Source organism: Monodelphis domestica, chromosome 4, assembly GCF_027887165.1.
Source record: "Monodelphis domestica isolate mMonDom1 chromosome 4, mMonDom1.pri, whole genome shotgun sequence".
NCBI classification, from domain to species: domain Eukaryota; kingdom Metazoa; phylum Chordata; class Mammalia; order Didelphimorphia; family Didelphidae; genus Monodelphis; species Monodelphis domestica.
In genome coordinates this window covers 209,351,929-209,375,234 of record NC_077230.1, presented here as the reverse complement: position 1 = coordinate 209,375,234, position 23,306 = coordinate 209,351,929, and the positions used below count along the sequence as shown (strand labels likewise).

The window sequence follows — 23,306 nt, the reverse complement described above, 5'->3', positions numbered from 1 at the left end:
AGAGACAACAGCATTGGCTGGACGCGCCTTCTGCCATTCTCCCTGTAATTTGCCAACCCAACGCTCAATAATGGTTATAGAAATTAGCAGTGTTGGAAATAACTGCTTTTTCTTCCAAAAAAGATACCGAGTCTAACCTCTAAGAGTGTCTGTCTACGAGACAAAAGATGAAATGGAAATGAATCCGTTTGAGACGGACAAATATAGTGCTGTTCTGGGATGCTTGTGCCACCAGTGGCTTTTGGACACATTTTTGTTTAAATCTGAACCGCCTGCTAGACGGGTCTGAAAGGTCTGTGGCAGGGGGTCAGAAAAATCTGTAAACCTTAAATAAATCTCACAAATCGGTGCCTTCAGCCTGGCCAGGACAAAGAGGAGGATCTTCCTTTTCTAGGGAATGTTTCCCCAGGGGACAACTCAATGCAACACATGTTGATGACTTAAATAATAAACCTGACATTTATAAGTGCTTTAAAGTATGCAGAGAGCTTTTCCTATATTGTTACATTGGATCCTATGTATGAGTCACATCAGGATGCCAAGAATACAAGTGATAGAGTCCCCTGATACATACATAAGAAAACTATATGAGCTTAGACAAAGTGTTATGAACAATCTTTTTTTAAAAACCTTTATCTTATGTCTTAGAAATGATACTAAGTATCAGTTCCCAGGCAGAAGAGAGGTCAGGGCTAGATAATAGTGACTTGCTCAGAGTCCCATAGCTAGGAAGTATCTGGGGCCAAATTTGAACTCAAAACCTCCCATTTCCAGGCCTGGCTCTCCATCCACTGAGTCATCTAGCTGCCCCATTATAAACAATCTTAAGGAGGGAGAGAACATTTTCCACTGACGATGTGGGAAGAGACTGCCTGGAGGGAGCACGCCTGATGTGAGCCTTATAGAACAGGAAGTTTTCAGCAGGCAAAATAAGAAGGGATGGGGTCCAGGTTCTAGAAACACCTAGAATCAATGCCAAAAGCTCGATGAGATATTACCAAAGTAGCCAGAATCTCATCTCTCCAGCCCTCTCTGTTCTTTGTAGGGACAGGAGGTGAGGAAGGCAAACTACCCATTCACCTTTCACCTCCACCAGTTCTGGTAGGTTACAATGAGGAAAGACATTAAAGGTGGAGAATTTCAATGAAAAAACTTTGAATCCAGCTCCCTAGGCTTTCCAACCTACGGGCAGGAAAGACAAGGGCATTATTTTCAAAAGATTTCCAACAAAAGCTGAAACAAAGGGTTCTCTGGTCAGCCCTTAGCTAAGCTGAAAAAATAAATTAACCAGAACTCATTAAACCTTGAGCCCTGTGGTTAATTTAGATTTAATTGCTGCTGGGAAGACTATGTAGAGTGCACCTGTGTCTGAGCAAAAATGTATATGTAATAAACCACTTGCTGAAACAAGTAAAAATTAAAATAGGGATTGAGAGAATTGGCATTTGTTATTTCTCTAGTATAAAGAATCCTCAAAGAGGAAAATCCCTCTACCAAGGCAATTTGGCATCTTTTCCACAGCTTATTAGTTATTAAACCTATTGGCTTAGAGAATAACTTGGGGGCTCTGAGAAGTTAAGCTGTTCAAAGTGACAAAAAAATTAAAATTGTAAATCAAAAAAAATTTTTTTAAATACATCCTCGTATTTTAAAAATGGGGGGCTTTTGACATTTCAACATCATTTCCAAAAGTATTAAAAAAAACTCAAATTAAAAGGGAGGCTTGCTGTTTTATTCTCCAGTTTCACCTGGTGACGAGTATTGCCAATATACAATTATTAGTTTTAAAGTCTCATTTATTTAGGTTAATATAACCATTAGTAATCCAAAAAACACAATGGAAAAAAGGATTTAGGTAAGAAGTCTGAATTAAGAGAGAAGAAATGAAGGAAAATCAATGACCAAAAGAAAAAACACACATACTCATCTGAAATTTCAATGTTGAGTTTCTGTTTGGTTTGGCTTAGGGTGGTTCGATAAAGCTTGGTGGCCATTTCAATCAGGTGGTCACTGCTGAAGAGAAAATCTCCTTTACTAGCTGCTCCTGAGCCCTAAAAGGAAGTGAATGAGAGTTACAAACAAAAAAGGCACGATAAAAATGATGTAACAGAGGCAAGCAGAAGAGTGTCTGGATCTACTTCAAAACTGAACACAAGTTTCAGATAATTACGAGGGGTGTCAGGAAAGAACACTAGTGACAAAGATTATGCTTTAAGGATAATAAATAATAATAACAATGACAGCAAACATTTATATAGTGTTTACTATGTGCTAAGTGCCTTACGATTATTCTATTTTTATTCTTTACAATAATTATATTATGACATTTGAACAATTATTATTCCTATCTTACTGATGAGGAAACTATGTTTTCCACATTGAAGTTTGGGGAGTCCCTAGAATTTGAGGGGTTCTGGTCTGTGTTACCCAGGTTAAGAGCTTCTAACTAAGAAACAGAAGCCATAGATTTCTGGCACCTAGAAAACAAGAGTAATTTTGTAACAGGTGTGTAAGAGCTGTTTTTTCTCAAGAGCAGACTTAGGTCTCAGACACTCTTATATTTACCAAACCATCATTTCTTCCAAGTTGTTCAATGTCCTGGATGAGGTTTAACTAACATTCTCCTAACTGCTCTGCAAAGAACTTGAGAGTAATCATTACATTTGCAAGAGGGGGAGGCTGGGCAGAAAAGAATTGGGAGCTAAGATTACATGGGTAAGAGTGTGACCAGCTCCTGAAGTCATATTCTTAAAGGTCCTGGAGAGGAAGCACTGCTCAGTCTGGGGACTCAAAACACAATGTGTCTGAAAAACTGTCATCGTCATCATCAGGTTTTCTCTCTTCAATACCCCCTTCCTCACGTGGTTAAATTTGCTAAATGCATGCTGACAAGGAAGAAAAGGATGTGCAGGTGTATCTTTATACTACTTTAATCTAATAACTGTATATATTTGAGCATGGTAATAGACACCTGAGAAAAAGTTTTTCAATAAGAGAATAATTAAGTGAACATATCATCAAACAGAATTAAAGTTAAGTAGCCACTTAATGATCAGAAAAGTTCACTTGTAGAAGCTGGTTTCCATTTACCGAAAATGGGTAACTTGATCATGGCCAAATTCAGTATATGCCTCAGATGACACAAATAGCCACATTGGGAAGTCTTTAAAACAATGCTCACAAATTTAACACAGATTTTCCTACTTTTTAAAACAATTAACTGTATAGCAGAAAATCGACTCGAAATTTACCTCTTTTAGGTGGACAGCAAAGAAGCCATCGTTTTGTGAGCTCATGGACACTTTTGTAACATCCCCCAGAGGGACTTCTGACTTGATATGTCCAGACTTTTGATCAGCAAGAAGCAGATTATTATTCGTTAGAAGGAAAATCCTGGATGCACACTGAAGGGGGGAAAAAAGGCAAAATGAAAGAGCAAGATGTTAAAATAATAAAGGATTTTGTAATAAAAACAATGGATTGGCAACAATCCTCCCCTCCATTAAAAATTGTAAGCAACATAAATTATTTCCAGAACATAATCTGATTCCAGAATACATTACTTTGTACATAGATGGGTAAATCTAGTGAACATGTTAGATGACATGACAAGAGACAATGTGATATACTAGAAAAGTCTCCGCAGAATCAGAGAATTGGGTGGTTATTTAGATTCTATCACTAACTTGCTTGGGTGACTGATTTCAGTTCCCAAGGGCTCAGTTTTCTTACTTATAGAAAGAGAAAGAAATGCACTAAATGAACTCCCTCCCTCCTTTCTTCCTTCCTTCCTCTTTTTTAAACCCTTACCTTCCATCTTAGGATCAATACTGTGTATTGGTTCCAAGGCAGAAGAATGGTAAGGGCTAGGCAGTGGGGATCATGTGACTTGCCCAGGGTCACACAGCTAGGAAATGTCTGAGGCCAGATTTGAATCCAGGACCTCCCATCTCTAGGCCTGGCTCTCAATCCACTGAGCCAAACAGCTCCTTCCTCTCAAATGTTCTAAAAATCTATCTTGTGTCAAATTTTTCTTGGTTCTATATCATGCTATCCAGTCTAACACCATAAGGAAAAACAGGATCACAGAATTCAGAACTGGCAGGGACTTTAAAGATCATGAACATTGGGGTTCTCAAAGGGTGTTATATCAGGTGGAGACCAGTGAGTCCTAATTTTTGACTTGGTGTGTCACAAATGAGTCTTACACCTTCTCTGAATTGGGCCATATTTTTTTTCCAGGCAAAGAATAATACTATGGTGTGGATTTTTTTAAAATTCCAGTTCCAATCATTCTCTTGTAATCCTGCCATTCTTCAGATGAAAATGCAGAGAATAAAGGTGGGAAGAGCTTGCCCAAAATTATACTAGTTTTAAATCCCAGAGCCCTCTCTACCCCACACTGTAGCTAGCATCCTACGGGATGACCCTAACAAAAACCCTAGAAGAAATTTAAATCATTCATTAATATTAGGGAAACCAGGTAAAAGTATCTCAACATTCACATTTTTAGTAAGTCCTCATTGTTAGCAATTTACCTTCCCATTAGCTCGGTTAATTTTGTTCACAACTTCAGCAATGATGATTTTTTCTTCAATGGCATCTTTGAGTTTCTTATACTTGGGATCCTTACTGATTTCCAGGTACGCCCCTTGGAATGGCTGGCCGACACTACAATAATAGAAAAGAAAATGCTCTATGAATAGTTTTCAACAGATGAATCACTATTACAGAACAGCCAGATTGGATATAATATGGATTTAAAACCTAATATACCTTCCACTTTCATGAAAAAAAAATCAGACATTCAAATTTTCATCTATTCCCATCTTTTATCACTTGCATCTGGTCCTGGATCCCAGAAAAAATGCATATTGATTCTATTCACATCAATGCTTTGATATTGCCATCGCATTTGCTGGAGATTTCAGTTTCTTTTCTCTACACCTCATGAGGCACTCAACTTAGGAAATCGCTAAGGGACACCAACATCTTGGGCACAATACTGCATGAAATAAAGGGTTCACTCCTGGCTGTCTGCTCAAATGAAAGTGTTAAGTGCGGCTATCCCAAAAACACATATTAGCCGCTTTTCATAAAGTGTGGTGATGGGAGAAAAGGTACCACTCCCTGACACAATAAAAATGAAAATTTTCAAGGCTCCAAGAGAAAGAGAAATCCATAGGTATTTTGGAGCAGAGAAATAGAATTCATGTTAGAATAATTACATGTAGAAAATCTAATACAGAAGGAAAGACATGCTTTTTCCCACTCCATATCTTTTAAGTAAGCCTCTGAATAGGAAATAACTAAGAATACTGCAATCATATCAAGCCACTCTCACAGAATAAACAGGAAGGGCCACAAGCTGATAAAAGAAAAAAACTCAGAGTATTTGCTTGATTTAACACATTAATTCTAATAACATAATTCTCATAAGGTATAATCATTTATATATAATAAAATTACACACCTAGGGTTGGAAGATCCTGTCTAATCCTCTCATTCTAAAGAAAGGCATCTGAGGCTCAGGGAGGTCAAATAGCTTGTTCAAAGTGAAAAGTTATATACCCCAGGAGCAGAATTTGAACTCCAACCAGAGGCAGATCCTTTGATCCTCTCTAGGTTCTTTCTACTGTTTCACAGTACCCTCCAGTCCCAGGCTTTCATCTCTTCTTTCAGCTGACCTGACCCTCTGACATGTACATCTTTGTGAAACCCACAGATGCCAGCAGGACCCGAGAAGCCTCAATCTGAGCTAAAGAGTTCTTGAAACTGCAAATAAAATTCTCAGTGCTTGAGAAGTGGGTGGGTGACCGGGGAAGAAATTATTCTCTAGGTAGTCATGAAACAGTTCCCCAAGAGTGGCAATGCCATAAAAATAGCATATCATTTTATTCCTAGCAGTGCTATAGACCAGCAAACCCACCCACCCACCAAACTACCAAGGAAAAAGATTGTTGTTATTTAAAAAAAAAAATTCTCAAGTAGCAATTCAACAGATAAACCACAAACCATTTGAATTAACCAAAATGCTGCTTAAATTCTGCTAAATAGTGTACTTAGCATGAGTTGTTTCTAAATAACCACCATTAGAAAACCTTAATCACAAAATTCATGTTCAATTTCTAAAACATGTATGTTATGTTAACATAAAATTAATTTCCACAAACAGGGCAAATATCTAATTTCAACTTGTCATGATTTAAGTAACAATCCAGTTATTCTTTATCATTCTTTTTTGCCATCTTTATTGCTTTAGAAGAGTGAATCTGATCACTTAGGGAAAGTTCTGGAAGAAGAATATTTCCAATATACTGATCTAATTCTCTTCATGTGTAAGCCTTCAGAAAACATTGGGCAATACATTTTTATTCTTAGCTGCTCTTTTTTGGGAGAAAATGCTAAAACTGCCATAAAGCCTACTTAAGACTTAATAAGCTTCTTTTTTGCAATCATCAAATGGAAAAATAACTGTTAGGAGACATGGTTAGAAAAGTAGGGTAAGGCATCGATATTGAAAGAATGGTTTCTCTTTCTGCACCTGTAATTAGCAATTTGTTCTTTATTTATGAGAGCTGTGGGCCTATTACATAGGGAATCAGCCTGCTGCATGTGTCAATTAACTTAAGCACAATGAGTTAGCAGAGCGAGGGGCACCATTTATGGGGACTAAGAAACCCTGAAAAAGCTCCAAATTGATTCACTCTTCCATTTTCAGCATGTAAGTGCAGTTCTGACCAATTTCATGGATATTTTAAGGCAGGGCAATTTGAGCAATAATTACTATAAAAAAAAGCCAGAAGAAATTTTATTTCGTCTCTGGAAATTATGGAGAGTGCCCCATAATCTGACATAAAGTCTTCAATCATGATGCCAAATAGCTCATAATAACTAGGTGTTTTAAAAGCTGGTTCCTAGCTAATTATAATTCATGACATAAGGAAATAATTATTTGTCACAGAATGAAAATACCACTGAAATCACTGCATCCATATCCATTTGTCAAACTTTTAAAACTAACTATTTTTGTGAGTAGAATAGATAGTACCTGGATGGGTATAAGGCCTTCTTGTCTTTGAAGAGTTCACTGGCCTCTAGTTTCTCTTCATAGATAAGTTTCCGCTGATCTGTAAATTGGTCTCTGTATTTTTTACACTGCAAAGAATTATATGAAAGAGAAAAACAGACATGGTGTTTTCTTGTTGGCTCATGGATCTCTTTTAAATAGCAGGGTAAAATAATTTCAACAGCTATCTTATCTAGAGATGAACCAAACAATGAAGATTTTTATCCAAGATCCATACAGCAATGGCAATAGAAACAGTGCACTAGTTGGCAGAGGGGAGGCTTTGGAGTTAGGAAAACTTTAAGTCATTCTCTGACACTATGGTGAAGAACAGTGGCCAGCCTGGCTGGAATCAGGAAGATCTTTTTCTAAAATTATAAATTGCCCAGTAATTGCAAATTGGTATTGGTAGGAGTTTCATTGGAAATTCCCTACACTGAAGAAATTGAAGGTATTCTCTTTCTATCTCATTTCCCCACCCCCCAAAATTCATAGACTTTTGGAAAAAATTAATAAAGTATAATTTTTTCCCCCTCATCATTATAATGTGATTGTTTCTTGTACTACAGACAAAGCCCTTTGTTCCAGGCATGGTTCTGAGAACACCATTTCCCCAGCCACAAGTTATTCTTCAAATATTAATTATGTTGCCATATATTGTTCTCTTGATTCTTCTTATTTCATTCTTCATTATTTCATATCTTTCCAAGTTTTAAAAAAATTAATCTGCTCATTGTTTCTGATGGTGCAGTAGTTTTACATCACAACTATATACCAATTTGTTCAGCCATTTCCCAGTTGATGAACATCACCTTAATTTAGTACTTTGCCACCACAAAGAGAGCTGCTATAAATATTTTGGAACATACAGGATCTTTTCCTTTTCTCCTGATCTCCTAAAGAAATAGACTCAGCAATGGTATTTCTCAGTCTAAAGACATATATGTATGTATATATTTTTTTATTCCTCTCTGGGCATAATTCCAAATTGCTCTCCAAATGAGTTCAGAGTTCCATCAACAATGTATTAGTGTTCCCATTTTTCCACATCCCCATTTGTCATTTTGCATTGTTATCATTTTAGCCAATGACAGGTGTGAGATAACTCAGAATTGTTTCGTATTTCTCTGTAGTTACTTAGAGCATTTTTTCATATACTTATATATAGCTTTGATTTCTTCATCCAAAAATGCCGGGAGCCATCAAAGACCAGGCTATTTGACATGGTCCATGTGGAAACCGGGAACTGCAAAGCAGCCCCCAGGAAGGATGGAAACACCCACTGAAACCTCCCTGAGTGACTTTCATTATTAACATCCCCTTATTATTGGAATTGCTATGATTATTATTCTTATTTAGCCTGAGGAAAAATAGATGAGAGCAACATGCTTGCAGAGTTAATACAGATGTCCCACTCTGTCCCCCAGGATTTTATCAGGAGATCCCACTTACAAAATTAAACCTAAGGATCCTTATATACCCATTTAGATAGGACCCTCTTTTTAGGCATAAAAACTTCTGGCAAATCTGTGCTCTGAATTCCCTAACCTATATCTGGGTCATGTCGATTCTACCCTCTAACCCTCCATGGAAATATGTATGTTGAGAATAAAACTGTGTGCCAAGTAGATGTGTGATCATGAGGGTATAAAATAAAGCCAGGCCTCAGCCAAGGCAGAGCAGTTTATCCTGTGAAATCTGTGCTGTGGGTTGAATGTGAAAGCTGTGTCCCATCCATCATTTGGCCGACACCGTCCCACCTCCAAGACCCCATCCTCCGTGGGAGGCTGGCCCACCCCATAGCACAAAAATTGTCTGTTCATATCTTTTGACCATATCAATTGGGGGATGACTTGTACTCTTATAAATTTGATCAAGTTCTCTCTATATTTTAGATATGAAACCTCTATTCAAGAAACTGTCTATAACCCCCCCCCCCCAATTTTCTGCTTTCCTTCTAATCTTGGCTACATTACTTTTATTTGTACAAAACTTTTAAATTTAATGTAATCAAAATACATCTCACAATGCTCTCCATCTCTTACTGACTCATAAATTCCTCTCCTACCCATAAATCTGATAGAATATTTCTTAAAAACATACTTTTTTCATGTAAACTCAACAAAAAAGTCAAATTCTCTGAAAGTGGCATCATGTGGTATCTTACCCTCCACAAATGGAAAATTCTTTTTAGTTCCTTGTGAGTAGAATCCAAGAAAAGGTAAGGTCTTGCTGGCCAATTTTTGTCTATCGGGGATAAAGAAGGCATCTTATTCTTCATTTCCAAGAAGTATTTTTGCACCTGTGTTGAATTTAAGATGAGAGATTAGATCATTCACATTAACTTTGGAAATGCAGTTTCATCATAAAACACAGCCAAATCTCTATATAGTAGCTTAAATTCTGTTTGTTGAGCTTCTGACTGAAATACTTAAGTTATCTTTTATCCATTAGGGAAAGAAATGGAACTCTTAGCTATCTCTTTGTGATGCGGTGACTAGAGTGCTAGACTTGAAATCAAGAATATCCAAGTTCAAATCCAGTCTCAACCACTTATTGGTTGTGTGGCCTTAAGAAAACCACTTGACTTCTGTTTGCCTCAGTTTCCTCAACTGTAAAATAAGGATAGTAAGAGTACCTCCCCTGCAGGGTAGATGGGGGAATCAAAAGAAATAATATTTAACAAGTGCTCAGCCAGCACAGTGTCTGACACCTAGGCGGTGATATATAAAGGCTTATTCCCTCCCCTTTTTCTACCTCCTGTTTAAACACACACTCCAGTCCCCCTTTTTACTTGCTCCTCTCCTCAGATCCTTCCCTTTGTCTTTCAATCTTCTACCTTTGGGCTCATTCGGGTTATTTTTGCTAGGGTCAGTATGAATTTTTTGTCTATTCTGTATTCATTTATACATATCAATGTCTCTCCTGACTTAACACACAGCTCCTGGAGGGCAGGGATTATTTCACTTTTTGTTTTTGTATAACCAGAGTCTTAATCACTTGGTTAGCTGAAAAGCATTTAAGTTCTTATTATGTTCCAGACACTGTGCCAAGAGCTAGCAATACAAAGAAAGGGGAAAGAATGGCCCCCATCACAGGAGGGAGTTCACAGTCTTAAAGGGGGGGAAACATGGAAATAATTAAGAAAATACAAGCTCTATAGAGAGTAAACCAAAGATAACTCAGAGGGCAAGGCAGCCACAACTAGAGAGACTGGGGAAATCTTCCTGTAGAAGAAGAGATTTGAGAAGAGTCTGGAAGGAAGCCAGAACTCAAGATTGGTGGGAGATTTTTCTAGGCATGAGAGCAAGGCAAAGGTTCAGAGATAAAAGATGGAGGGCTGCATGGGAGGAACAGTAAGAAGGTCTAGATAACAGTACCATGAAGGAGGAGCAAGAAAACATAAGGAAATTGGAAATGGATATTTCTTCCTTTATACATTCTCACATATTTTATTTTTATGTTTTAGAAAGAGAAGGTACATATGGGTTGTAATCTGTATTGGTGAAACAGGTACCCGAGATCACTATCTTTATAGTTGTAAACCTCAAAATTTCTTAGACTTATAAATGTTGGAAATTTCCCAATGGTGAAGAAGTTCTTAACCTGGGGTCCATGAACTTGGTATCTTTTATTTTATGCTTTTCAAGACATCATTCTGAGCAAGGATCCATTGGCTTCCCCAGGCTGCCATGAGGGAAGAGGACATAAGAGAATCTCTGCTCCATTCATTTATTCTCAGTGTTGGAGCCTTTCCCTGACGCTGGGTGAGTATTTGTCTACTTCATGCCCCATTTCATATCGATGATGAGAGGATGACTAACAATGCTATCTCTGTCCCTGCACCTATTAAAGAATATCTGCACAATCTTAACGTTTACACGGGACACATCAGGGCTCTTAAGGCTGTGTTTTTCTCTTATCCAGTCAAATACTCTTTAGAAATCCACCAATGATAAACACAGCTGTAGCTCATTTTCTGCATCTTGTAGTCAGCTGCATTATTGAAGTCAGTTATCATGGCCAAAGAATTCTTCATGGAGTGGCTAATCTTCTGGTGGTAAGTCTCCCCATAATCTTGGGAGGCTGGTATTCAGACCACAAGCACAGGCCCTCATAAGACTTTAAATCAGCAGATAATGTCCCATCTCTGCCTAACTACACATGGAAGCCTACGACAATTAAATTTCTGCTACTAAAAGTTTTCCTAAGGATTCACAAATTCAACATTGACAGAACTCTCTCTGAGCTTCCTCAGGGAGGCAGCACTCTCTGAGCATAAAGGACTGGCCTCAGAGACCATCCAGTTCAATTTGTACCTGAAAAAATATGCCCTTTACAATTTACTCTACCAAGTGATCTAGCCTTTGCTAGATTCAGTACGGAAGAACCTACTAATCTATTAAACCACTCATTTCACTTTGGGGTACTTCTAATTATTAGGAAACCTCACCTTCACTTTAAGCCTAAATGCACTTCCAGGTAACATTCATCCATTTTTTACAGTTCTGATTTCAGGGCCAAACAGGGGGAAAAAAAATGGGTCTGCCCAATGGATAGCCCTTCAAATACCTAGTAAGTAACTATGATGCCCCCTAAGTCCCATGCCAAGTCTTTTCTTCTTGATCCTGATACCTCTGATGCCTTCATTGTCAGGTGGCCTGATCTTAGGGACTTTTACCATGCCCTTTGTCCTCCTCTGGGCATTCTCAGGTTTATCCAAGGACTTTCCTGATTTGCTAATAACTCATCAGGACAGAACTCAGCAAAACCATCAGCACCCTACTCATCCATCTCTTGATGAATTCCAAGACTGCATTAGTTTCTTCCTCCTCCTATAGCAAACTGCAGGCACACTGAAGGAAAAGAATAATGTGCCAAGCATCATGCTAAGAACCTTGCAATTGTGGCAGTCATTTGATTGATCCTCACAACAACCCTGAGATGTATGTATTATTATTATTCCCATTTTATAGTTGAGGAAAACAGAGTAAAGGTTGAGTCACACAATTTTAGTAAGTGTGTGAGGTGGGATTTGAACTGAGTTCTTCAGGTCTAGTCTCTATGCACTTAAAAATCAGCAGCCGACATGCTAAGCATGAAGTTGCCTAAAACTCTTCAACCTTTGTCAGATAGACTTTCAATATCTGGCTTGTCCCCCCCATTTTGTTCTTGTAAAGATGATTTCTTATACTCAAATTAAAAACTTTAGATTTATCTATGCAAAAATTCAACAGATCAAATTCAAACTAACATTTTAGCCTAAGATCTTCTGAATTCTGATTGGCATTCAAGGTTAGTTATCTCTCATATAGTTCTGTGACCTACAAGTTTGATAGGCATACCACCTGTGCCTTTCTCCAAGTTATCAATGAAAAATGCATGTACATGTGAGCTGTGTGAAATAGATGTGAAAAATTCAAATTAATGCATGCTGCACATATACAAGTTGATATTAGTACAATGAACTATATGTAGGAAAGCAAAGGTACTTATTTATAAGTGGCTTTATAAATATATATAAATATACATAAAAATATAAATAAATATAAATAAAAATAAAAACACTTGGGGGGAAAGTATTTAGAGTATTAAACAGGGCAAAGGTAAGAACCTATCTATGAGACACTCTAATAAGAGACTTCCTTCTTGAATGGCACCAAATTATCATTATTATTATTAATAGTAATAAATAGTAATCATAAATAAATTAATAATTATTATTAATGACTCCTCACTTAAACATTCCTGAATCTACCAAATAATGCTGTAGTTTGGCCAGGCGAATATCACTAAAAACTATTATGAATTGAGTTGAAACTAACCAATAGACTTTATGCTCCCCCAAACAAACTTGTAATCCTCTTATCTTACTGTTAATATTGTTTATTGTTTCTATGGTAATCTTAATATGACACAGACAAATTACAAATGGTATGAACTTACGATTCTCTGTAGTGTAAACTCATAAATTTTCTTGCCAGCATTGGCTCGAAAGAATTTCCGGTATTCTCTACGTACCTTAAGAGAAAGGGTTAGGATAATTAAAAGAGATTAACTTTTGGCATTTGTTCAAGAAAGGCATTTTTTTTTTTGCTCAAAAGAAATATTAGAAAAGTGTGAACTTACAGACATGCTTTCCAGAAGTAACCAAAATATAATTCAAGCATACTAAAAAAAAGTGGCAATTAGATAAGGAAAAAAAGGGAGGGGGGAGTAAAAAAGATGCTCAAGAGGCAATACTTGATTTTTTTTTTCGTGAGTTCTGGTGGTGAGTTATTTTTCTTAAAGAGCCTGCTTTTCTTAAGAACCCAGCACTTTAAATCAATGCTTAGAATTTTATGCAAATATGTATGTAGGCATGTATATACATATACATTTCAGAATATAATATATAAGATATTAACCCCCCCCAAAGATTTTGCTTCAAAGAAATGATAATCTTTTTGAAATAAATCCAAGAATCAACAGTTATCAAAATTTTGACTTACTTTTCTTCTATATTTTACAATCATCTATTATTTTTCTTTACATTCTAAGAGATCAATGACCATTATTTCTCCTGGATAACAGTTAACAAACTGATAGAATTTTAAAACTTCCATTCTCTAATCATTTCTGGACACAAGGTAAGTAGAATAAACTGGCAAACTCCTATTATTTTATGTCTAAAGACTACCTATAAATAGCTATCATCACTATAGTATGGTTCATAGAACTGGACAAGACACATATGTTTGATTTAGAAAGAGTAGAATCCCATTATAACATAGCTCATTGGTACCTCATGTTAGATAATACCATATGAAAACCAGTACCATTAAAATAGAAAAAAAAAATACAAGTCTATAAAAGCCTGTTAGAATGTCTAACCTATAAAGTGTGATTTAGATGTGAAATCTGATCTAATTTGTGTTATTCAGTAAACACTGACTTGCCCAAGATGACAAGATATAAGGAGGCTTCTAATGTACTTTAAAATTATTTCCAAATAGTACTAATTAGGGTAGCAAATCAATCCCTGGAGTGAAAATATTACCCATAGGTTCTTTGTCACTTACTCTGAACATAATTCTTGAACTTGAAATGTTTAATTAGCTGATATCACTTAAATAACAATTATTTTAAAATGGAATACTCCATTGTTTTGATAGCTATTGTTGTAATATTTCTATAATGTCAGACCAAAAATGAATTAAGCTATTTGGATGAAGCAAAAGAATCATATAGTAATGGCTAGGAATGATTATACCTAATGAGCATCTCAATTTATTTCTTATTTTGAAAAGCGCTGATTCCCTAACAAGAAAATATGCAAATTATAATACACAGATAAGCTGAGAAAACAAATAAAAGGTTTAGTAAATTAATGAAAAACAAAATGATCACATAGTACATTTCCTGAGTACTAGAAAGGAGACATTTGTCAATGTGTTTCCTTTCTTTTTCTTTTTTAATGATAGCTTCAGTATAGAGTGTATCTACATGAGAACACTGGGTTAGATGTTAAAGCATTTTATCAATACTCCATAGCTAACTTCTCTTTTTAAATTTCATATAAATTATAGTAATCTGCTAAAATCTTATGCACAAAACTAATCATTAGAATCGAATTCTTCATTGAGATTTAGAATTCCCATGGTTATTCATATTAAAAAAATTCTAGATCATATAAAAGAATGCTTAAGTACTATTTTCATCATTTAACTCCACTTTCTTGAACAAAGCTACAGGCAAATTGCAGCATACTTCATTTTGCTGACAAGCCGTAGTTGTCAAAATGACACTGACGGAGAGATGCAAGTGAAAGCAGCCTGGCTGTGTGCACCCGTGTCTCTTTAATGGATCTGTGGCCTCATTAATGTGGGTTCTCCCGGCACGAGAGTAAAGTGAAACTCATTCATGCCATCTCATCCAGGGTTATTCCTGCCTATTTCCTTCCGCAATTTTCTCCAGGTACAGTCTGCCCAATGTGGAGGAATTTTCCTCTCAAAAACATTTAAATAAATTGTGCTAAAAGAAAAAAAACATACCACCCTTACATTTCATCTTAGAATTACAGGCGTTGGGAAAAGCTGGGTAACTCAGTGGATTAATTGTTTTAAATTCTAAATTTTAATTTTGATTTTCATTCTTTTAAATTCTTTTGGAGACTGTGGTCATAAGGAAGTACCAGAGGAATACTGTTGTTAAAAAGTGAGGCTGTTGGTTCTAGGAGTGTTTGGGGTCATTAAAAGAACTGGCATAGCTTCCTAAAGTGAATTCAGCTAATTCATACACACACACACACACACACACACACACACACACACACACACACACACGCACACATTCTTCATCTACTTGGTTTTGTCTTTGTGGAAAGTTGAGCCCAAACTCTCTGGAGTGATGGCGTATCTTCTTGATATGCGATGTTCCAGGACTTAATTGGTATCATGACAACTGCAAAAATGACCTTCATTTGGAGCACCTCTGCCTCTCTAGGGAGTTCCTCTTTTATATCATACTGCATGATGAAAGTCTTCCAGGAGATGGTAAACAATTCTGGCAAGCACACATCTCCCTATTTTAAGCCTCATTTGACATTAATAATTAGAGAAACAAAGTTCTTTGGGTAGTTACTCATTTTAACAAAGCTTGTAGGATTTGGATAGCCATCTCCAGGAGAGAAAACTCCTTTAAGATGCCCCAGAGCGGATCATTCAGAAAGTTTTTTGAAGTCTAAAGTCATATTAGTTTGTACACCACGATTTTAATGCCATAACCCTGGTTTTAAAGCAAACACATTTCCTGCATTTAGTGTCTTAGTTTAACTTGAGTAGTCCATTAGTCAAGCCTCCAGGGTAAACACAGATTATTCTTTCTTTCATCTAAATGGAGAAATGTAGTAAAGCATGATTTGAATTCCATATTGTTGGCTGTTTTAGGGAAAGCAGTGCTTTGGGAGGGGGATTATCTTTCTGTTAATGCTTTAGCATTAAAATTAGGATGATAAAAAGAAGAAAGGAAAAACATTTAAAAGATTTGGACTTGTTTTACTAAACTGAACTTTTAGTTTGATGTTGGAATTTTGATGAAATAAAAATGTCTCTGAAGATAATTCTAAAATGTATCATTTGAAAAAAAGATGACCAAAATAGATATTAAAATGGGAAAATATCTTACAAGACTTATCCCCCAGAAAGGAAAGAAAACAAAACAAAATAAAATAACAGAACTCCAATTAGGTAAGACTAGAGTCTAAAAGATAGTGCAGATCAATAGCAAGCACAGAAAAAAACCCACACCAAAAAACCAGATGGCAATGTTAGTAGGTGCCACGCTTCACTTAGTTCATTGTTGAGAGGAAGGAGTAGTTGAGAGTACCTTCAGTCCAAGCCAGTAAGCCCAAATGACAGCAACTGCATGCTTACGCCTAGCCTCCTCCTTCAAGCGTTTCAATTCCCTTCGAGCCTAAAAGGTTTAGATAGTGAATAAAAGAGACAGCCCAATGCAGATAGCACAATGTCCAGAAAAAAGGTACTCCCAAACAGAACAGCTGATTTATGAATAAAGATTACAGAATGATGGAAGAACAGGATATGACCATTTAAACCAAAGATCAGGGTGAAAATAGTACAAAGGACACTGATGTTTTCAATGGAACAAGATTCTGCACAAGAATCAACTGAGGCCAAAAATTGGCAGCATTCTGTCACTACTGCCTTCTTTTTGCCTCATCCCTCCCTCTTTTCCTTCCTTCCTTTTTTCATTTATTTTTTTCTGTGTCCTTAACTAACCCTTAAAATGCTACGGGCACAAAGAGCTAAAGAAGCTGTACGTCCTTGTTTAGATTTATTAATTAAAAAGGAAGATTTTTAAAAGGAAGCCCTCTTAACTGCGACTATAAAGAGAAAAATATGAATAGAGACTATTTCCCTGAAGATTGGCCTTTAAATTAAAAAAAAAAAATCCTTTGTATTAAAAATCTGAAGTATTCTTTAATGAAAACTCCAGTCATTATTATAGTCAAGTACACAGACAGATAGTGGAATTAACTTCACACCTCAATAAATTCTGAATAAAAAAAAATAACTTGCCAGTTTAAAGCACTCAGTTTTTAATTAAGATTAAAGTATCTATTCTGTCATAATAAACAATGATGAACTAAGTAAGTGGAAGAAGATTTTGGAAAATTTTCTACTTTCTAATTCCATGTACTTGGTTCAAATTGTACACAAAATAGAGAATTCTACTTTCTCCCTTTTAGAAGTTCATGAGATTTCTGTTTTAACTTTTGGGAGACGTTCAACCATTAAAATTATTTGTTTATTTTTAATCATCAATATATACTTAATATCAATATAATAACTTTTTGATAATGTCAACATGGCCATGAACTTTCACTATCACTAATTATTTTCCTTAAATGAGTGGCTGACTTATTTCTGACATGTATACATCTCAAAAAAGTATTTGTTTGGCTCAAGGAGAGACTTTTGGAGTTAGCTGTTCACTGAAGAACATGGGTCTCATGGACAAAAATGTAACCTGATGGTTACAGTTCCAACTAAAGTTGGAATTTCAAGAAATATCTGATTAAGAGGTAGATGAAAATAACATTGATGTATATGAAGAAATAGTTAATGTCTGAAGTTACTGGAATAACATGACCTTGGATAATTTATTATAAAAGTCTAAAACCACGCAAGGTAAGCTTCTTTGATTGAGCTGACATTATTAAAGGTTTTTGCTATTCTTGATACACAGAGCTCTGCCACTTCCTTATTCCTTTTGACTTTTGTTTATGTGCTTTTACCTTTTAGAATAGAATGAAGTCCTTGAATGTGGGGAGCTATCTTGCTCCCAGTGCTTACAAAGAGCCTGGTACTACCTAATTCTACTAGTTCTACTGGTGTAGCTCTAAGATAATGGGTTGTGTATGATCTACTTTAGGTAGCTTTGAGCTCTTCATGCGACTTCTCGTTTGCAGAGATAATAATAATAATAATAACAACAACTGACATTTATTTAGCATCTGAAAGTCTGTCAGATGCAGGCTTTGTCAAGGACTTCCTAACTAAGTCCAATGCTCTTTCCAAAATATCAAACTGCCTCAGGAGGACCATAGCAACATTTTTCTTTTTAAAAAGGAATCCAAATTTTGAGCAAAGAGATCTTTAGCTGTTTAAAGTAATAAAAATATCTAAAATATTGCTCCCTGGTGTATTTTCAGTGTTCACACAGCCTCCAATTCTAGCCTGGGGATTAGCAAGAGTATTTCAGGAGGACTTTGTTTCTGAAAACAAACAGCTGATGCTGAAATTCCGGGGATTCTTTGGGGGCCATAAGCCTAGTTTTGCATGGAAACAGCTTTCTGTTAAAACTGGGATGATAATATTTTATATTCATGTTTCCTTCCCAAGAGTTGCTTCTGTAGGCCTGATGGATAAATTTCATTCCTAAACTTCTTTAAAAGTATGATTTTTAGGTTTTTGCATCCCCATTGTAAAGAGATTGTATAAGATACAATCCAAGTTTTAAAAAATTACCATAAAAAGTTAAATATCATGGCCAGTAGCCAAAAGAAACATGCATGCCACATAATTTAGTTCAAACAATTTCAAAACCGGTTGTTTTAAAATTTAAAACATTTTTTAAAATTCTACACTATTATCTCATTAGTAAGTTATTAGTATTGTTTGTCTGGACATGCTTGAGCTTTCTACAAACATAACTGACATTCTGACATTCAAAGTTTTTTTGGGGGTTTTTTTTTGTGTGGCATCAAACGCATGCACCGATATTAGCCAACTTTCATTAGTCATTAATCCTCTCTATAGGCTACTGATTAGGGTTGGATACCATCGCGTCACAGAAGGGAGTGATGGGATGTGTGCATGAAGTACCTTAAGTCCAAGCCAGTAAGCCCAAATAACAGCAATAGCATGTTTATTCCTAGCCTCCTCCTTCAGTCGTCTCAGTTCCCTTCGCGCCTGTGGTGTATTTGAAAAGGAGTTATAGAAAAGTTTAAGGCAGAAATGGTTACTGCTGGTTCCCAATGGAGAAAGAAAAAAGAGAGAGAAATGAGTCAGTACAAAACAGTCAACTCGAAAGCATGTGCTGCTGTTCAACGCCCAAACTGCTGAAAAACAAGCAAGCAGCAAAAAGGGAAATAAATGCAAGTTTTGGGAGTGGAGTCAGTGACATCATTCTGTTCCTTAGTAGGGAGGGACTGCGATTCTGCTCCCGCGTCTCTCCCCAAATCACCGGATTGTAAGGCAGCGTCTCGCCTACCTGGGTACCGTGCCAGAAAGCAGCAATGGTGGTGACGGCTTCTTGACAGCGCTTCTCGTGTTTTAATTCACGCAGAATCTTTCGCGCCTAGGACACATCCAAAAGAAAAAGAAAAATATAAAAAAATAGAACAAAAAATATCTCTTGTTCATTTCATTCAAAACTTCCTCAACTGTAAATGAAGATAGTAAAATAGTAAAGTTTATTTACTATAAAAATAGTTTTAAAAAAGTACATGAGGATAATAATCATAATACCTCCCTCCCAAGACTGTTGTGAGGATCAAATGAGATAATATTTGTTTAAAGTGCTGAGCACTTAGCAAGTGCCATAGAGATACTTTTAAAAATAAAGATAGGGGCAGTGAGGCAACTCAGTGGATGGAGAGCCAGACCTGGAGACAGGAGGTCCTGGGTTCAAATCTGATCTCAGATACTTCTTAGCTATGTGACTCTGGATCAGTTACTTGACTCCCATTGCCTAGCCATTACTATTCTTCTGCCTTAGAACCAATACACAGTATTAATTCTAAGATGGAAGGTAAGGATTAAAAAAAAATTTTTTAAATAAAAATAATCATTTCAAAAATTTCAAGAAATGATTATCACCCTCTATTCCCTTTTAGCAGCCACAAAGAACAGATAAGAAGTAGAGAAGGGAAGATGGTTCCAGAAATACTGTATATACTATACTGTCAAGACTCCCTTGATGGATTGCTTAGTTTTAAGGTGAACTTCTTCCCTCCCTCCTTTTTATTCTTTGTCCAAAGGGATGGCTTTCTGGGTGGGATGTGGGAGAAGTATATCTAGAAATTAAGATGATGAAAAAATGAAAAATATCAACAAAGTCCTTTTAAAAACAAATTCTACCTTTCAAAAGCTTCTTTTGTTAGAAGAACAAATATTAGTATAATGAAGTTATTTCTTCACCATCAGAGTTTTATAGGAATAATATCATGCAGTGGCCAAGATCTCACCACAACTCTCCAGTTAGGGACCCCCAGGACTCTAATCCCATTTTACAAAGGATTCAATAAAGCCTCAGAAGGGAAGGGATTTTGCTCTGGTCTTTCAACCAGTAAGTGCACTCCAAGACTCGCACTCGCACTCCCAGCTCTAAGTCCTGCCTTCTTTCCACCAGAACCCATGGCTTCCCTTCGAGGAAAACCAGCAGAACCTCACACGCTAGGGGACCAAAGCAGTAACAAGAGGGCAGCTAGGCAGGCCCGGAGCTGGGAGGACTTGGGTTCAAACGGGTCTTCCTATATTTCCTGGCTGTGTGATCCGAGTTGAATCACTTAACCTTGCTTTGCCTAACCCTTGCCCTTCTGTTTTGGAGTTCTTACTAGAACAAAGTAAGGATTTCTTTAGAAAACAAAACAAAAAAACAACTGCCTAAGAGAGGGACGTGAGCCTACTCTACAGTAAGACGGTGGCTCTCAGAATGTAGCTAAGAGTCACTCGCTGCCCTAAAAGTCATTAGCAATTCGATCTCATTTTGCAGCAGTGTGGGAAATGGGACAGCGACTATAGATCCATTTCTGGCAGGACCAGTTCAGGGTATTCTTTTTTTATTTTATTTTTTAAAACCTTATCTTCCTTCTTGGAATCGATAATAAGGAATGGTCCTAAGGCAGAAGAATGGTCAGGGCTAGGCAATGGAAGTTAAGGGACTCGCCCAGGGTCCGCTGGGAAGTGTCTGAGGCCACATTTGAACCCAGGACCTCCCCGTCCCCCAGACCCCCTAGCTGTCCCTCAGCTTAGGGTAGTTCAGCTAGACCAGAAGAAGAGCTTAACAAAGAGGCGCTCTTCCCCCGACAGATGGGGGGCTGCGGGTCCCTGGAAGCAGCATCTCTGTGCTAACCACACAACGTTTGGACCGAAGCAGGGCGACGGCCCCTGGAGAAGGAAAAGGATGTTTTGGCTGTCCATCCTTAGACATCAGACAAAGCTGGCTAAGCCCCCCCAAGTTTTAGACCGCGCGTGTAAGAAAGGAAGACTAAGCCCCCGTGTGCGAGAGGGGACTGGGAGGCCTCCTTTGTTTGATGTCTGCTAAAACAAATACAAAGCTCGCTGACACGGCGGGAGGAAGGGGTCAGGCGTGACCTCCAGAAGGCCGACGGGGGCTGAGACCACGGAAGGGCCCAGGAGGGAAAGGTGGGCAAAGCGGCTCATGTGGATGAACGAGGGGGCCGACCATGGGCAGGCGGGCAGGGAGGACGCGGGCTGCTTGTGAGGGCCTCTGGTTCCCCAGGACAATGGACACCAGCAGTCCGTGTCAGAGGCCCATCTTTTCCTGGGCTGGCCCCAAGACTGGGAGACGGCCGGGGAAGCCGCCACGCTGAGGCTAAGCCATTCCCAGGGAGTCTTATCCAGGCCCAAGCCCCAAGCCTAGGGAGGGGCCGAGGAACAGACTCGGGAGTTACAGTCTAGGAGGGAGGCCTGCAAACAGGCACCTGGCCCATCACCCCTCTAGAATGGGTCCGGATCCAGGACGCACCACTGATGGACAGCTCAGGCACCTGTGACGTCACCCCCAGGGGTAAGGAAGAGGGAGAGAAGAATGGAAAACAGGTCAACGCTCCATGGCCGGTGGGACCCAAGGGCATGGGAAGAAGGCCTTCTGAAAGAAGGCGTCAAACATGTCCCTGGGATGGTCAGAATCAGATGAAATAGTTAACAAAATACATTAAAAATGAGGTTTAATGTTAATTAAATTTATTAAAAAGTGAAATACAATAAAATATCAATAGCATTACATTTAAAAACAACGACAGTAAGGGGGCAGGTAGGTGGCTTGGTAGATTGAGACTCAGGCTCTAGCCTCAGACACACTTCCTCAGCCACTTAACCTGGCCCAGCCCTATCTGCTCCTCTGCCTTGGAACCAATACACAGTATTGAGTCTAAGATGGAAGGTAAGGGTTAAAAAAAATAGCACCCCAGCTGTGGCCTGGAGCTCCCTCAGCAGGTACCGTTTCTCTTGCCGGCCCTCCCCAGGCCTTTCTCAGAGAACAGAGACGCGTGACCCCGGCATCATCAGGTATCAGGAGGCCATTCTGGCTCCCAACACACGCCTTTAGGGCTGATGGAGGGTGTACCTGACAATAAGGAGGCTTCCTCCTCCTCAACCAACTCCTGGGAGCCGGCACTTGTAAGAATGGGAAGATTCCCAACCAGGAAATCGCATTCCAACTCACCTTCCAGCCTCTGATGAACGACTGTATCACTATGGCAGAACTCTTTATCTGCTGATATTTCTTTTGTTGCTGAAGGCGAAAGAGAAAGAGGGGTGAGCAGTGCTATGTACACAACTGTAGGGCTGAACAAAGGGAAGTGCGGACTGGAGGTGGGGGGGGGGGGGGGGGAGAAAACTGAAATGGAACTATTCCTCTGCCTTCTCTGCCTTCCAGTCTCACACTTGCTCCTTCCATCCTTTGTACTCCTACCTGCACTCAGCGGCAGTGGCAGGGACATGACCAGGACCCTGCTGCCAGACCAACTTTTTTAAAGGTCTTAAATGAATAGGCAAATCACTGGGTATTTTTGACTCTCTGAAGGCTTGACCCTGTGAAAGCTTCATTCATTTCCCAAAGTTTTTCTTAAGGAGCAATGAGATCCTGTTTATGTATTTATTTTTATCACATGAACTGACATTTCATCTCATAAATTTGATTTTTCAACTAAATGAAAATGATTTTGAAATATCATTCCAATAGAAGTGAATTCACAGCAGAAGGAAAATATTTAGTCGTGACTAAATCTGATGAGTATTTTTATGTTTAGTTATAAAATTGGCTTGTAGATTGAAGAAAATTTAGTTTCTCCTTAAAGAATGTGCCATGTGCCAGTTTTAATAGTGATAAACCTAAAATATAATTATCATTTGGACATCTAACCACTACCCAAGCAATTAACAATAAAATCCTACAGTGATGATTCTGGGTGCTTACAATGGTCATA

General features: G+C 37.9%; 1 protein-coding gene across 6 annotated transcripts in view; it reads right to left on the bottom strand.

The window, feature by feature from the left end:
* The window catches only part of MYO1B (myosin IB), a 216,202-nt gene that overhangs the window by 3,152 nt on the left and 189,744 nt on the right, over positions 1–23,306 (bottom strand). For 3 of the 6 annotated variants that reach the window (XM_001369531.4, XM_007494535.3, XM_056794135.1), the window contains exons 21-30: positions 22,544–22,612; positions 19,346–19,432; positions 18,958–19,044; positions 16,436–16,522; positions 13,016–13,090; positions 9,237–9,371; positions 7,052–7,158; positions 4,539–4,671; positions 3,252–3,404; positions 1,924–2,051 (exon numbers count right to left, since the gene is read on the bottom strand). In XM_001369531.4, coding sequence (XP_001369568.1) covers positions 1,924–2,051; positions 3,252–3,404; positions 4,539–4,671; positions 7,052–7,158; positions 9,237–9,371; positions 13,016–13,090; positions 16,436–16,522; positions 18,958–19,044; positions 19,346–19,432; positions 22,544–22,612 — 1,061 coding nt within the window. The remainder of the gene's footprint in view (positions 1–1,923; positions 2,052–3,251; positions 3,405–4,538; positions 4,672–7,051; positions 7,159–9,236; positions 9,372–13,015; positions 13,091–16,435; positions 16,523–18,957; positions 19,045–19,345; positions 19,433–22,543; positions 22,613–23,306) is intronic. The other 3 variants (XM_056794136.1, XM_001369564.4, XM_001369591.4) reach the window with 3 other exon arrangements.